Here is a 16,799-nt window from a genome sequence, read left to right on the forward strand (position 1 = left end):
CTTTGAGAGTTGAACAATCTGGATGGGACCGGTTAATGTTTTAGGAAGAAGGTTCTACATCTGGCCCAAGTTTTCTTCTGCTAGTCTGCTTTTCTCTTCTCAAATGAGAGATAAGTGACAGCCAGCCCTGTTTTGTATGAAATTATGGAAATCACAGACTGGAGGAAAGGGGAGTCATTATTTCAGAACTGAAAAGGTGTGGGTGTCTTCACTTCCCCCCAAAATTGCCCATCAGTGGAAAGGAGCCAGTAAACTGGAAAGGGGCTGAGGACAGTGGCACACAACAGGAGCACAGCTATTCAGCTAAAGAGACAGCCAGAAAGTGATTTTCAATGGATTGCTACCTCCTACCTAAGCGTCCAAAAATAAAAACAACCTCCAAGCAATTTTTAGGGCCAAGACAGAGAGGAAGCAGATACACAAGCCGCTGAACCGTGGGTTCCCGGTGGGTGAAATCCAGTTTAAAGAGCAGGCTGGATGAAGGAAATGCTCCCGGTGGCATTACTCAGCGAACATTGTCCCTTTCAGCCTTACCCTCGCTCACGTGAGTCAGGGTGTCCATGAATATCCCCAGACCACAAGAGGGATCTCTTTGGGAATCAGACGGGGACGAAGGCAAAAGTAGGAGACGCACGTGTAGAGAAGTGGGGGGATGGGGGGTGGGGATGGATGAGCTCCAGGCTTGCAGATTTAGATCTCAAGGCTGAAAAGGTTACGCTTGCACCGGAGCATCCCGTACCGCCTCCTGCCCTGCTCTGCGCGCGCACCGCAACTCACACGCACACCCTGACACATGCACACCCTCGCACACGCACACCGATCCCAGCCGCTCCGCTCGCCACACTGCAGAGGAGGCAGCCCCTCCGAGGCGCGCTCGCCGGAGGTGAGGCGGCACAGCCCCCGCGAGCTCACCGCCCGGCTCTCGGGGATCCAGAGCCCGCAGGGCCGGGAACGAGGCGCGCGGCCGCGGGCGAGAGCGGGGGCTGCCCGGCGCGGACCGGAGAAGGGGGCGGGAGCAGGACGGGAAGGGGGTGACGCCGGCTCCCTCCCTCCCCGCGCCTCCCTGCGTGCCCTCGCTACCTCCTCCCGCCCCGCCCCGCAGCGCCGCTCCTCCGCGGCGGGGAGCCGGCGTTCGAAGGAGGCGTTGGCGCCGCGTGTGGGTGTGCGCGCGCGGGTGGGCGTGGCCGTGGGTAGCGCGGGGGAACCCACGCGGCCCCGGCGCCCCCGCGAGCGGCGCGCTGGCTCCTCCCGGCGCTAGCCTGCAGGGGGCGCCGCGCGTTGGTGCCCGGGGGGTGGGGGTGGGGGGGGCGCGGGAGGCCCAGCCGCCAGCCTCCCGACGCGGAGGAGGGAGCCCACGGACCCCGACTTGTAGCGGGTTTCCCCCGCGCCTCGCCGATAAGGGTCGGGCGGAGTCCTGAGGCCCGGGCACACCCGCCGCCGGACTGGGTCAGGGTTTGCACGCTGATCACCAACGAGAGGCCGCGGGGCGTCGCAGCCCGCTCTCCGGTCTCGGAGGCTGGAGGAGGCCTCGAGCTGGCAGGGGGAGTTTGCCACCTGGCCAGTTGGCTTGGTTTGACTTCATCCTCACTCTGGGGGTAGGAGGGGGAGCCTTTCTTTTCTCTCCGCGCACAGCCGCGCAAAGCGTCGCAAAGTTTCCTACCACTCGGGGGACGAAGGCGGATCGAGTTCGAGCCTCGCTTCCTGGTTGGGACGACCCGAAAATACCAGAAGTCAGGCCGGCGAGATGAGCCCTCGGCATCCCCAGCAGTCACCCTCAAACGCTTGCCCCTTCCCCGGCCGAGGGCGGATTCGGCGAGTCCTGGGCTGGGGGAATCGGGAGACCCGGGAATCTGCTGCCGGCGCCGCGCCCGCCCCTACCCAGCTCGCGGGTCGCGCAAGCCTTCCCCCCACCTCCGGGGACTTGCCCACCCCACAGCATCGCTGGAGGCGGAGAGTGGGGGCCACGCTCCCAGAGGAACAGAATTAGAGTTGGCCACCGAGGGGGACTTGATCCGTCCCAGGGACTCTACACATACTGCAACGGGGGCGCCCAGGGCCAAAAGTGACTTTGGAATAGACCTGACTTTGTGAAACCTTGAACCCTGGGGTGTCCACGTCCCTTTCTCATTGCAGAAGTTCATCTGAGCTTTGGGTAGTGACTGTCCCCCCGTCCCGATCAGGACCCAGCAACCAAGCAAAGGCCAGAGGTGTGCGGATTTTTTTTTTTTTAAGACCCACATCTTATAAATGTGAGATTTTTATCAGGCAGTACAGATTACTTAAAGCGTACCGTTTCTCCGCGATCCAATTTTATTAGGATTTACTCTCATTTGTGCTCAACTTCTCTGGGGAAATAATGCTTTGATTAATGTAATCCTGGCCCGGGATCCGCCACATGCCCCTCGCCCCTCTCCCAAGAGAAAGGGCCTGTTTGACAAACAATAACAGAGCAGTAACTCTTACAATCTGCCCACACCTTTGGGGGTGGCTGGGGAGAGGGTGACACACGTTCAAACGCCGTCTGCTAAATGTAATGGTAAGAGAAAGGAGCGGGCTCTGCAAGGAGCGAACTTTACAGACTTAGCCCTGAGCTCCGAGGCTCGGGGAGCTCTCAGGGAGGGACTTCAGATGGGGTGCGCGCGTGGGTGCATGTGCACGCCTGCCCTCTGCTTGCTCCCAGTGTCTGCCTCTTTGTCCCCAGCCACAGGCCTCCGCCACAGGGATCTGCGCGCTCTCCGTGGGCAGTCCCCAGACCCAGGGCGCGTCTACAGCGCCCACCCGCGGCCCCAAAGCACCTCAAGAACAGATCTTAGGAGATAACCAGGCACCGATCCGTGGTGCCCTGCAGCTGCCAAAACCTCGGCTATAAACCTAGAACGTGGGACCAAATTAAACGGTTCTCCTCATGCATACATGCATGCGTCTATCCATCCATGCATACATGCATACAATACAAATCTTCCGACGCAGGCAAGGAGAGCAGCACCTCGCCCTTGCTTCGGGTTGAGAACGCGCGCCCCCCTTCCCGCTCTCCCTCCTCCCGCGCAGCCCTGGCCCCCCTCCGAAGGGAGAACAACAGCTCAATTACGAAAAGAAGCGAAGGAAAGAAATCCCAGGCTCGGAGGCTCCCGCTGATGCTCCTCTGGTCCCCTTCCCTTACGCCCTGTCCCCACCCCCACCGTCCCCAACTCGGGGAGGGCGGGGACGCGGCAGTGCGAAGGGGTCCTGCCCTGCTCCGCCAGAACAAAGCCCACCGCGGGAGCCCGCGGCCGCGCACGGAGCCGGTGACAAAGGCGGGCGGGCGGCGCCGAGCTCCAAGTCTGCTCTCCTACCGCGGAGCGGGAAGGAGGCCTGGAAGGTGGGGGGGATTTGCACCCTGTTTTTTCTGGGCTGCACCCTCTGGCTCCTGTGTACCCCGTGACCTGTTAGGGTGACTCAGCAGCGTTCACCTCTTCGCTGTCCGGCACCCCTCTCTCCCTCTCTCTTGTCCTCTTCTGTCCCCAATCTCCCAGCTTTTTTCTCCACCTTACTCCTTTTACCTTTTCTCCTTCTCCCTTTGCCTTTTTTTTTTTTTTAGTCTCTTTCCATTTTTCTTTGCCTTAGAAAAGCAGTGCTAATTTGACTTCCGAAGGCCGCTGTGCGCGCTCAGACCACAGTTTGAAAGACCTTACAGGGCAGTGCTTAGGGAGAATGGGAGTAATGGGATCGTCTTGCTTTTATTACGCAAACTGTGATCTAAATAAAATAAAATCCAGTCTAAGGAAGCGGAGCTTGGCCCTGGGACCCCCACAAGTTGCCACCTATTAGGGAGAAGTGGCTTCTGACAGCCACAAATTGGGGGGGGGGGGCCTGGGGGTTGGTGAGACCTCGCTGCGGTGGAATGGTTGGAGACCTTGAGCGTTGATGTCCCCCAGGGCAAACGTTGTTTCTAGGGGAAGCTCCAGTCTGACTTTATAACCCTGGCAAGGAATCGCCCGCCAGACCCCTGCAATGAAATCGCAGTGTTTTCAAACTTAAGGTACTTCCAACAGTCAGCGTTTTTTCCAAGTGAAGTTTTACTTGTTTGTTTTTGAGGTGTGAATTAAAAATAAAAGGAACCCCCTCGGCCATTTGGGCAATACATGCTGTGACTTACGGGGATTTTTGCACCCTGATAGAACCCTAAATTAAGATTTGAGGGCTGTCAAGCATCACTGTAAGTCTGGGATCCTCCCCCTTGGGCTTTATTGAGTAAGCAGGCTCCCTACAGAAAATTGGAGAGGAGGGAAGCCTTCGAAGCAACAGAGGACACACAACTTCTAACTTGAGACTAACAAACCCCAGTTACATGAAGCTACAATGAGCAAGGTCACTTAGATCTACTATCAAAGTCTCTTTGCCAGATATTTTAGCGCTGAAATTATGTTGCTGCAAACCATGTAGCAGTTGAAGTATCAAATATCAATAAACATTGGTAATCTATTTTAAAGGTGAACAAAATAGCCACACTTTCTTGAAGACCCCCCTGTGGCTGACGGGTCCAGGGTGGGCCTACGGAGGAAGCCAGACGTCAAGTGGGAATTTCCACATTCACAGAAGAGACACCACGTAAGCACCGTTTGGGGGAAATATCCAAAAAGAGCAGCCTTCAGCCTGATAAGCTGAAATCTGCACCCAGCCCCTCAGACAATAGCAAAGTTCAAATGCCAAAAAAAAAAAAAAAAAAAAAAAAAAAAAAAAAAAAAAAAAAAAAAAAAAAAAAACAAACTAATAATAAAAAACAGAGACACCACAGTGAAAGGATTGTTTCCTAATGTGCCACAATGACTCTTCCCCATCACAAAACTACCCAGTTCCAAGCCAGAAAGGAGACATTTATAATGTATAGGGGACATTTTGGATGGAGAGTGTCCCCAAAGGAGAAAGGAGCTCACTTCTGTTTGAACCACGAGCTCGAAAAATCCAACCACCCCTCTGGCAAAGCTGAGTTAATATTTCTGGGTTTTGTTTTTAAAAACACTGACACAAATACATACGCACGCCTGTGCGCGCACGCGCACGCACCCTCTCACACACACACCCAAGTTGACCTTGGAATATTTTTCTAGCTAGGACACATCCACATGTTTTGGTTAATAAATCATCATCATCACTCTGGTCAATCAGCTGGGTTCTGTGTTACCTAGCCCTGTGAATTTAAATTCAAAGAAGACCATTGTGTTGGGGGGTGCAGTGGGGAGGTGAGGGGGGCAGGCAAGAATAGTCCATCACATTGTGTCAGCCACGGCTTCCCTAGCGATTGGTAGCTTTCATTACCGGACTTGTCAGGTGCATACACACAGCTAGAGTGGGCAAACTGTTGGAAATGGGTGGTTTTAAAAGCATGCACTCCATAACCAACTTAATCGTGCCTTTTTCATTTACGTTCGACAATCTGAAATGGCCTGTAGTTTAAAGCGCTCCTATGAGCATCAGAAGTAAAGCCTCTTACGATTTAGGGTGAGAAATCATAGTGTCTGAATTTATAATTGCTCCTCCAAACCCATCTTTAAAAAGTAAATGCTTGCTCCTTTCCTACAGATCAGATAAATCAGTTATCACAGTGATACAAAGAACAAGGCTGGGTGGGTGGGGGGGGGGGGTACCCACAGGCTTCAAAAAACTTAGCAAGACCAAGAAACAACTCATCCACTGCCAAGACAACAAATACTGATTTCCACCCAAAAGCTGCTGTTGAAGAGCCCTTTCCTTTGTATATGTCACACAGTATGGGTTGTGAGTGTGCTTAACATTTTAATTTATAAATGTTAATGGCAAATGTGCTTCTACGCCACTAAGGTATCAGAGCACCTCATCATTCTCAAATGGAAGCAAATGAGTAAATACCCATTTTGTGTTTGATGCGTCTGACCCAGGTAATGTTCTTCATTCTCTCTTTTGGCAAAAGCAATTTCACCATCCCCAACGATTAAAAGTCTGTAGCTTTGCCCAGCACTTTGGATCTTAATTCGTACCCAGCTTGATCGGTTCCCACCTCCAAATCATTATAGACTCCTAACACAATTTCTCTAATATGTCAGTTCTCAAATTGACTTGTTGCTTTACCCAGAATTATTATTTTCTTTTTCTTTTACTTTAGGTAACCTAAGACTATAGATATTATGAAGAGCAAGCATTCTTTTTCATTTGTGTGTGTGTGTGTGTGTGTGTGTGTGTGTGTGTCTTTAAGTACCTTTGCAAGAAAGGAGAATGAGTAGCAGTCAAGATAGTAACAATCACAGATCTCCTTAAAAAGTGATACCAAAAAATTATGCACTAAATATGTACAATCTTTGCTTAACTAGTCCTTTTTTCAAACTATCTGGCTAAATAGAAAAAGTTTCCTTTCTTCTTAATAATTTTTAAATGAATTTAGCAACCCCGGGAGCATAAAGTAAACTAGGGCTTGGAGTCATTTGTCCAGTTCATGTGAATCTCACCCAGAAGTCTTTTGTCTGAAAAGTCCGGAGAGCTGAAGAAAACGCAATGTTTGGACTCAGATTACACAGTTTCCTCAAATTTCCACCTTGTTTTATTAGCACAAACCTGACAGTACATTTCCTGACTCTAAACGTGAGAGCTCACGGGTGAAAATCCTGGACTTAAAATGTTGTTCAGAGTATCTGCTTCGCTTATATTACTCCCATAATCTCTCAACTCTCCTGGAATGAAATACCATTTATAAATCCAAACCTTGACTTTTTAAAGTGAGTTGCAGAGAAAAATTTCTCATGGCTGGAACCTGGTTGACTTGGAGTTGAGTTAGGAAGAATGAGGTACCTTTTCTCCCCCGTCTTCCAGAGGGGCATTAGAGCTTTCATGAAATGTGTCCCCTTCCTAACAGGCGCTGTGACACATTCGCAGGTGCGTTGAACTAGTGAACCGTGGAAGCCAGCTTCTCACTTCCAGTCACTCATGGCTTCCCTAAATCTCCTTGGGAAAATTGTTAGTGACAAACCGACTAATTCCTCAGAACCGGTCAGGATTTGCCCTCCACTATTTGAGGAAGTTTCCCACACATCTTTGTCATCCTTTTGCCACAATAAAGTTCAGTCTTCTTTGGCAGTATCTAAAAATCTCTGAGGGGGAGAGCTTGTGCTCCGTTACAACTTTTCTCCAACTGTGTCAAGTAAAATGGCCCTAAAAAGTTTCAATCCCACAGTTACCTCTCACCGATGGCTACTTTGTATTTTCTTTTCCCTAACAAGGCTTTCAAGGGTAAATTCAAAATCTACTATAGGAGGTACCCAGAATTGAAGTAGCCATTAAATATCAAATGGAGTAAAAGAGACCTTGGAAGCCTTGACTAAATCTCCAAGAGCTTGAGTTTTATTTAGAAGTCAAAGCATGTATCAAGTTGAAGAATGTTCATTATTTAACAGATAATACCTTAGAAGGCATTTTTGCTCTCTTGACTGCTTCCAAAAAAAATACAACCTGAAATGTAGCTTCTTAACTTATTCTTTTACCCTTAATAATTAAAAAAAAAAAAAATTTTGCCTTCACATCCCACTTCTTTTTTTCCAGCCTTATATACACTTCACTGAGAGAAATGGACAAATGCTTTTTTTTTTTTTAACTGTATTTCCTCCCCCAGGGCCATTTCACAGAGGAGGGTGAGTGGGAGAAGAAGAGGTCATTGTCCCCACATTTAAAACCCTGTGTTATGCAATGAATTCACTACCCATTGTGAATATGCATAGAAAGGTAGGGGTGTTTGCTCCTTTGGCAAGTTTGGAGGAGCAGATTTGCTTTTGAAACAGCTACATTTTACTCAGTACCTGCTAAGACGAGTCAGTGCGCCCCCTGCTGACAAGTCAATAGTGCGACTCCTGAGCACTTCCAAAGTTTATTTTGTTCAGTAAACCGTGTCATATAAAATTAACAACAACCAATAAAATTAGCTTATATGTTTCAACTGTAAAAGTCCAAAACAAAATAAAGCTAGTTTTAGTGGCGCTAGAAATCTCTAGTTTGGCTTCTTCTCTTTGGTTGAACCAAGGTCCTTTTATCTAAAGCCCAGTGCACAAACATATAGCTTAATGTGACTAGTGTTCTTGCTTTTATTTCTTTCTCTATGGCAACCAATATGCTCTGCTCAGAAATGTTCCCCATCAAGGAAACAAATGATCTTCAGGGAGCAGCTCTATATGGCATCTGGTCCAATGGAGCACAGAGAGTTAACCCCAGTCAAAAGCGAGGCTGCCAAGCACGTAAACAAGGAGTGGAAAACTGGCGATCTTTACCCCCCTCCCCAACTGAAATCTCTGCCTCCCTCCTCACAAGCCATTTCACTGATTTGGCATCAACTGTTTCCAAAGAAATTACAGATTTTAAATTGTAAGGTGTTCTGGATGCACAAGTGCAATGAAATTCCAGCCATTTCGATTCTACCCCCTCGTCACACCAGACGCGTCTTCCTTTAAAAAGAACAAAACCAAGAAGCTTTTACAATCCTCTCCAGCCTATTTCACTAAGGTAAGGTGCCCGCACAGGCGTGGCCTTGGCCTAGCTATTTCCTCCAGCCATATTTATCTAATTAACTGCACCTAGCAAGTAACTTCCCCCTCGATTTTTACAAAACCCAGGGACAGTGGCAAGGAGAGGGGCAAGGCCGGCTGTCAAAATGGAAAACAAAGTAAAATCGAGTTTTCGATGCTAAAGCTCCAGCTTCCTTTGGGAATAAAGTGTAGGATGTCCTGGTTAGTTTTGATTGATCACCCTCTTTTCAGATGGACTTTCACTACCGAGCTGGGAGGCAGCAACTAAGACTGTTCCCCAGAATCCGCATTAACCAGGGGTGTACTGACTTCCTGCCTCTTCTTCCTCCCCTGCTTCCTTCCACCGCAGCTCTGGACCCTCCCTTTGCCAAGCCCCCCCCCCTCCATCCCCCTGCTCCCAGCAGGAATCCTCCCCCCCCCCCAACAATCCCAGTCGTGCACACACAGGTCACCACTTCAGCTCTGGCTACAGAAAGGGGGTACCTTCCCCTCTAGTCCTGATTCTCTAGGAAAAACAAAACAAGAAATATGTATAATACTGAGTGCTTTATAATCGCATTTCTAGGGGTTTTCCCCCCTCACAATCAACAATTAAAATTAATAGGACTCTCCTCCCCCCACCCCCCAAAAAGTGAAATGCCTCACTGTGGGGAGCTTTGGAATGAGTCCATCTTTTTATGTAATATTTTAGCAGGGTTGGGTTTTTTTTTACTCTCCCCGAAGACACTTTTCCTTCCTTCCTTCAAAACAGTTGCTCTGTGAACCCTCTCTTGTCCCAAGCAATGAAAATAAGCTCCCAAACCTATAAGAGCATAAATAAACCGGAAAAGAGGGGGAGAAAAAGAGAAAGCCGGTAAAGAAAATGAAAAACACTTACCCAGCAAACTTCCAGGGTTAGATTTTAAAATAAAAGAAGATGTTTTATTATTTTTTTAAAGGTGCCTGTGGGGGGAAAGGCATATTCTCAACTCCCCAGAACCGATGCATCCTTAGTCTTCCCTTTACACTGACTCCTCTAAACCCAGCTCTCCACCAGTCTATTATTTTCACCAAAATATATGAAAATGTATGCAAATGAAAATCAGCACTAACTGTTCTCCCCTTGTTATATACTTTGGATTTTTTTTCCAGACAAAACAATCACACTCGGCAAAGGGAGGGGGCGGACGGGGTGGGGCCGGGTGGGGGGAAGCTGGGGAGCGACTCGAGAACTAAGTACGCGGAAAGGGGGGGGGGGGTGGGACGAAGGGGACAGACCTCGGAACAGAAGTGTATTTCTGTTATCGAGGAGCACAACGTTTTGGGGGGCTTCCCATACGCACACACACCCTCCTTGAAAAGAAAGAAAGTGGATCTGTTTGCAGAGGCGCTATCACGTTTCATCAGGCCACCTGAGACTGCTTTTGAAAGCGTGTACTGTGAAATTCATAGCAGTAATTTAGACAAAATCCTCACTGTATATTAATGAAAGGCGGCCCCATGGCTCTGTTCCTATCCTCCCCATTCAGTGTAAACAAAACCACGAGACTCTCTCGGTTTTTGAGCCGGATCCAAGCAAAATCGGCAGGAAAGGAAAACACGGGGTGCTGGCACCGACTATTCAGACGTCTGCACCTGGAGATCTCAGATTTATTCAATGAAATCTGTGTTCCATCTTTTATATATACATATACACATACATAAATATAAAAAGGAACCTTAGGGGGACGTAGAGGGGGGAAAAATCCGTTCTGTTTGGGGCTTGGTTACCGATGCCTGTCAGATCTATACCTTAGCAATCATGGCTTTGCTAAAACCTACCTACGACGGTATCTCTCACCCGGCAAGCAGGAGCTGGACGAGATCCTACATAAATCCTACGCGTCTACTGTTAATCTTGAGATCACGCAAAGGCTGCGTAGCTGCGGCTGGGCTGGAGAGCTCTGGCTTTAACTGAGTTCACCTAAGTGCGTTCAGCCGGAGGAATTATTCATCGGGAGAGGGCAGCCCCGCTCACGTTTTAGTCGGAGCACACCGGTGGCTCCGCATCTACCTCCAGGGCCGCCGCTCGGCGGCGGGCGCCGCTGGAACTCGGGACTGCCGGCTGCAAGAGCAGGCTGGGGGCCGCGAGCGCAGGGAAGGCGCACCCACAGCTAGGGGTGCGGGGTGCACGCCCACGCACACTCATTAGGAACGATGTATTTATTGAATGTCCGAGTTGGGTTAGTTCATTGGAAATCCCCGAGGAGGGTTCAATTTGCCCTTGTTTTCGTTGCCACTTTCTCTTTTTTCTTGGTTCGCTGAGGTTCCTCTGTGCAGCGTTTCCGCTTGGCCGCGTCCCCCCACCCCCGCTTCTCCCGCCTACCCTGCGCGCGCCCCCTCCCGTCCCCCTTAACTCTTTCAGCCGGGCTGGGGCTGAGAAAGCGTTTGTCGCCGCCAACCCATCCACTACGCAAGCCCATCTGAGACAGAAGAGAAAGAAAAAGCACCAATGTGTCTAAGAATAGCGAGCAAGCAGAACACCACTAATAACCAGAGTGGAAAAAAAATACATATATATGCACACACACGCACAATGTAAGCGGTGGAGGGCGCGGCTAGTGGATCCTGGTTCTTTAGGCCGGCTCCTGCTGCAGTGGGAATTCCTAGAGCCTTTGGGGTGGAATACACTTACGCTGGATCTATAGGGAAAGGTCGACTGATTGCTTTTCAAATACATCGCTGGGCTCTGCTGACCGGCACCCTCCAAACACACAAGGACACGCACGCTACTTGCTAGAATCCCAGAGGAGGGGGGGGGGAGGGAAGAAGGGAGGGAGAGCAGAGAGGCAGAGAGGGGGTGGGGGAGCGAGCGAGCAGCGGCAGCGAGCGGTCCGTCTCTCACGCGCGGGCACCGCGCTGGTCCTGGGCTGCAGGTTTCCCAGATGATGGCATCCGAGAACTTAAACAAAGGGGGACGCCGCCGGCGCAAAGCGGCTGCGGAAAGTTGCGGTGGCGGATTTCCAAGGAGCGTGGCCACGACCCGAGCCCTTGGCGATGCGAGCTCTCCCTTTCCACCCCCGCCGAGACAGAAATGGGGGCCTGCTGGTGAAAGAAAAAGGAAACTTTGAAACCACTGGGGATACAGCTGCCTATAGGTATTAGCGTGAATGGTGCATTCTTGCCGCGCGCTTTACAAATCTCTGGCATGGGGGTGGGGAGCGGGGAGGGCGGCAACACAACGCAGTACTAGGTGAAGTGGGTAGGTTGGTATTTTTCATGGTTTTTTCCCCCTCTTCATATTCCTTCTAACTCCCCCCCTCCCCCCTTTCTCCATGCCTCCCTCCCTTTCCTCTCCCCTTTCATCCCCCTTCCCAGACCGGTTGCGAACCCACAGCGCCGCGGAGGGAACGCCTGCGCCTCGGCCGGACACTAAGAGTTAAGATGTGGCGGAGGGGGTGGCGGGGGAGGGGCGGAGAGGAGAAAGTGGCGAGGGGGAGGGAGGCGGGGGGGGCGGGGGGGACGACAGATTTCCAGCTTCTACGACGCTCTGCCTAAATTAAAAAGCAACCAATCGGAACGGCCGGAAGGGGGGCCGCGCGTCCTGAGCCAGTCATTCCGGGCCTGCCAATCACCCAGCGGGTAGCCAATCAGCGGGGGCCCTGGTGCTCGACTTCCTTGTATTTGGGAAAGTGTGGTGGTGGGTGCGCGCTCGCGGCGGAGGGTAAACATTCGACAGTCCCTGCTCTGAGAGGGAGGGACAGAGAGCGAACTGTCAGATCCCTGCGAGAGCGGGCGGGCGAGCGAGGGAGAGGGAGTGAGAGAGAGAGGGAGGGAGAGGGAAAGTGAGAGAGGGAGAGAGAGCGCGAACGAGGGCGCAGAGCGAGCTCCCGCTGCAACTCCGCTCCGGCTCGGCCAGCGCCAGCGCCGTCGGTGCACTCTACGAGCCGTGCAACGTGCCCACTGGAGTTGGTTGTGTATCAAGGATCCCCTATATGCACACACACACCTCCACCTCCACCAATGCACTCTTCTTCCTCCTCCTCCTCCAGACAACTGCTGGGAAAAAAATAAAACACCAACCCCAACCGTCAGCAACAAGGTAACAGAGCCATTCGACCTCATTTTTCTCCTGTTCAATTTTTCCTTGTTATATTTGTTTCCTAATTTCTGCCCAAAAGGAAAGATGTCGCATCAGACTGTGACTGTTGCGAGGAGAATGAAAAAGGACTCTTGTTTCAGAGGCAACCAAGAGCTCCGGCAATAGCAACTTCAGAGAAATGCACCATCGCAAGAAGTTTTCCTAGGACAGAACAAAACTTGAAACGAAAGGACCAGAGGAGGAGAGCAGGAGCCAGCCTCTCCTCTCCGCACACGCGAGCAGCCAGCATCACCACGCCTTCAAGGACGGAAAAAAAGTTTTACTACTCTAAGGGAAAACGAGTGAAATGTGTTCCTGAGGAGGAGAGAAGAGAGCGGGCAAGGGAAGCAGCGGTCCGGTTGCTGGTCACCCACAATTTGGTTCAGGAAGAAAGGAACGGCTGCTTTCTTTGTTGTCTCCCGTGAAATCTTCACTTAGCAGGTGGACTGAGCCCCGCGCCCGGGCAGAGTCCGCGCTCGGCGGAGGACGGCAAGAGGAGCGGGAGCCGGCGCGCCCCGCCAAAGAGCCCGGAGCGCAGGCCCGCGCCCTGCCCGGTGAGCCCCGCTGGAGCGAGCGGAACGCGCCGGGGCTGGGGGGCGGCCACGACCCCCCCTGAAGGGGGCGGCCACGGAGCGCGCCCCGAGAAGCGAGCCCCGCTCCCTAGAGCGCTGCTCCTGCTGCTCCTGCTGCTGCTGCTGCTGCTGACCAAGGCCGGCCGGCGACCCCCGCGCCCTGCCGAGCGGCCTTGCAGCTGCAGCCGGGGGCCGCGGCGGCGGCGGCGGCGGCGGCGGCGGGGGCGGAGGCGGCGGAGGAGGAGGCGGCGGCGAAGGCGGCGGGGCCGGCCGGGGCCCGGGGCGGGGGCGGGGGAGGAGGGGGGGGAGGAGGCGGGAGGCGGGGGGGCGCGGCGGCGGCGGCGGCGGCGGCCGCGGCTGCTGCTGCTGCGGCGGCGGCGGTGGTGGCGGCGGTGGGGTGGCGGGAGCGGAGCGGCATGGCCACGGCGGCTTCTAACCCCTACCTGCCGGGGAACAGCCTGCTGGCGGCCGGCTCCATTGTACACTCGGACGCGGCGGGAGCCGGCGGCGGCGGGGGCGGCGGCGGCGGGGGCGGCGGCGGCGGCGCGGGCGGCGGCGGGGGCGGCATGCAGCCCGGCAGCGCCGCCGTGACCTCAGGCGCCTACCGAGGGGACCCGTCCTCCGTCAAGATGGTCCAGAGCGACTTCATGCAGGGGGCCATGGCCGCCAGCAACGGCGGCCATATGCTAAGCCACGCGCATCAGTGGGTCACGGCCCTACCCCACGCCGCCGCCGCCGCCGCCGCCGCTGCCGCCGCCGCCGTGGAGGCCAGCTCGCCGTGGTCCGGCAGCGCCGTGGGCATGGCCGGCAGCCCCCAGCAACCGCCGCAGCCGCCGCCGCCGCCGCCGCCGCAGGGCCCCGACGTGAAGGGCGGCTCCGGTCGCGACGACCTGCACGCGGGCACCGCGCTGCACCACCGCGGGCCGCCGCACCTCGGGCCCCCGCCGCCGCCCCCGCACCAGGGCCACCCAGGGGGCTGGGGGGCCGCCGCCGCCGCAGCCGCCGCCGCCGCCGCCGCCGCAGCCGCCGCACACCTCCCGTCCATGGCCGGGGGCCAGCAGCCGCCGCCGCAGAGTCTGCTCTACTCGCAGCCCGGGGGCTTCACGGTGAACGGCATGCTGAGCGCGCCCCCGGGCCCGGGTGGCGGCGGCGGCGGCGCGGGCGGCGGCGCCCAGAGCCTGGTGCACCCGGGGCTGGTGCGCGGGGACACGCCCGAGCTGGCCGAGCACCACCACCACCACCACCACCACGGGCACCCGCACCCGCCGCACCCGCACCACGCGCAGGGGCCTCCGCACCACGGCGGCGGCGGCGCGGGGCCCGGGCTCAACAGTCACGACCCGCACTCGGACGAGGACACACCGACGTCGGACGACCTGGAGCAGTTCGCCAAGCAGTTCAAGCAGCGGCGCATTAAACTCGGCTTCACGCAGGCCGACGTGGGGCTGGCTCTGGGCACGCTGTACGGCAACGTGTTCTCGCAAACCACCATCTGCCGCTTCGAGGCCCTGCAGCTGAGCTTCAAGAACATGTGCAAGCTCAAGCCGCTGCTGAACAAGTGGCTGGAGGAGGCGGACTCGAGCACTGGCAGCCCCACGAGCATCGACAAGATCGCGGCGCAGGGCCGCAAGCGCAAGAAGCGGACCTCCATAGAGGTGAGCGTCAAGGGCGCGCTCGAGAGCCACTTCCTCAAGTGCCCCAAGCCCTCCGCGCAGGAGATCACCAACCTGGCCGACAGCCTGCAGCTGGAGAAGGAGGTGGTGCGGGTCTGGTTCTGCAACCGGCGCCAAAAGGAGAAGCGCATGACGCCGCCCGGGATCCAACAGCAGACGCCCGACGACGTCTACTCGCAGGTGGGCACCGTGAGCGCCGACACGCCGCCGCCGCACCACGGACTGCAGACGAGCGTGCAGTGAAGGCAAGGGGCGCAGCTCGAAGAGGGCCGCCGCCGCCGCCGCCGCCTCCGCAGCCTCCGCAGCCGCTGTCAGCATCGCCGCCAACCCCCGCCGCCGCCGCCGCCGCCGCCGCCGCCGCCGCGCCGACCCGCACCGGGGCCGCACCGGGCCCAGGCCAGTCCGCCGCCCTCCCCTCCGCCCAAAGACAAACATGCCCGCCCTTGGAGGAGAGAGAGAGAGAGAGAGAGAGAGAGAGAGAGAGAGAGAGAGAGAGAGAGAGACGGACCAAGAAGACATTTCTGAAGTCCAAGGAAGGAGGGGCAAAACACAAAACAAAAGCGTAACAAATACCCAGACTGTTTTATATACGTATATATAACAAACAAAACCGGAAGAGAAAAAGGAGGCGATCATGAGATCTCGTTTATACTGTGGTGGTGTTTCCTTTTTGTTTTTCTGTTTTCTTTTTAAAGAAGGGTGAAGATGCCTAGCGCACCAAAACTGCACTCGTGAGGTTTTCCCCACCCTAGGAAGTCCTACATGGCAACAGTGGACAGCACCTAGCACCTGCCTCGTCCTCGCCTCTTAAAAAAAAAAAAAAAAAAAAAAAAAAAAGCAGCTTCCCCCCCCCCCCGCCCCCGCTCTCCTTTTCACTCCCCCCATCCAAAGGGCTGACTAAAGTGATCTACCGAAACTTTCTTTCCTGGGAGCGACGTGCAAGAAAGCAGAGGCACCCTTTTTTAGTTGGCCATGTTAAAGTCATTTGGGGACAAATGGACTATGAAATAGGAAGGAGAAAACAAAGAACAGTCTTCAGGAAAAAAAAAAAGAAAGCAAGCAAGAAAGAAAATATTCACAGCTTTTGAAATTAACAGACTGAATAGCAAAGCCAAAAGAAAAAGTCTTCTCAAAGTAACCTTGGAAATAAAGCATCACGAAAGAGCAGAGGGATGGGCGAGGGAGAAGGGGACGGCTACCCAGGAGTGGGGGAGGCCAGGCCGAGTCGGGCAGGGCGGGTGGACTGGGCTAGGAGCAAGGCCCCGCCACCAGCCCCGGCTTTAACGGCGGGCACTCGGGTGGATGAGGCCTAAAGATTCCACCGCGAATATTTTTTTTATTAATATTTTTATTTTTTATTTCTGGACTGACTCAGATAAAGAGATTTAGAAGGACTGAGCACCAGCCGCTGCACTCCTCTGGACTTCTCTCCTCAATCCGTTGCCAACTTTGATTGAATGGGTGCTGTGGATGTGATTATATAATACTGCCATTTCCAAGCAGTGTTTTTGGTAGGTTTTAATAAACAGACTTTTCAAAAGACGGCAATATAGAATTGTTAGATCCGTTGTTGATCTAAAAATATTTGCTTTATATTTTCATTAAATGACTTCTTTTAATATTTTATTCAGAATACTTATGAACTGCTGCAAAACGGTAATTTATTTTTCCCCAGATCTTGTATTACGTGTTTTTTTCAGACGAGCACAAATCAAAATGAAATGAAAATATGGACAGTTGCTAGGTAGTAAGGGTATCTTTTGATGTGATCATTTGATTGTAATTTAATTTGAGTAGTGATTCCGTAAGAGCTGATCGAGAAAATAAATTTGTTAGAATGAAATAGTCTGTGTCTGATGCATAAACACTATGTGGGAAGAAAAGAGTTCTTTAGGAAATATTTTTTTACTAATGCAAATCCTTAAGTGATAGCACT

General features: G+C 53.6%; 1 protein-coding gene and 1 long non-coding RNA gene across 11 annotated transcripts in view; one reads left to right on the top strand and one right to left on the bottom strand.

The window, feature by feature from the left end:
- The window catches only part of LOC131485269 (uncharacterized), a 109,797-nt gene extending 100,244 nt beyond the window's left edge, over positions 1-9,553 (bottom strand). For 5 of the 6 annotated variants that reach the window (XR_009248732.1, XR_009248735.1, XR_009248730.1 and 2 more), the window contains exon 1: positions 9,397-9,552. This is a non-coding gene — a long non-coding RNA (uncharacterized LOC131485269). Of the gene's footprint in view, positions 1-9,396 lie in introns of all 6 variants that reach the window. The other variant, XR_009248731.1, reaches the window with a different exon arrangement.
- Positions 9,554-11,343: 1,790 nt separating this feature from the next.
- Positions 11,344-16,799, top strand: part of POU3F3 (POU class 3 homeobox 3) — a 49,326-nt gene continuing 43,870 nt past the window's right edge. For 2 of the 5 annotated variants that reach the window (XR_009248736.1, XR_009248737.1), the window contains exons 1-2: positions 11,344-11,635; positions 11,856-11,915. Coding sequence is in view for 3 of the 5 variants with exons in the window: in XM_058684576.1 (XP_058540559.1) it covers positions 13,607-15,106 (1,500 nt within the window). In the remaining 2 variants the exon portion in view is untranslated. Of the gene's footprint in view, positions 11,636-11,855; positions 11,916-11,997; positions 12,580-12,658; positions 16,707-16,799 lie in introns of those variants that run through there. The other 3 variants (XM_058684576.1, XM_058684577.1, XM_058684578.1) reach the window with 3 other exon arrangements.

This window comes from Neofelis nebulosa, chromosome 9, assembly GCF_028018385.1.
Source record: "Neofelis nebulosa isolate mNeoNeb1 chromosome 9, mNeoNeb1.pri, whole genome shotgun sequence".
Taxonomy (NCBI): domain Eukaryota; kingdom Metazoa; phylum Chordata; class Mammalia; order Carnivora; family Felidae; genus Neofelis; species Neofelis nebulosa.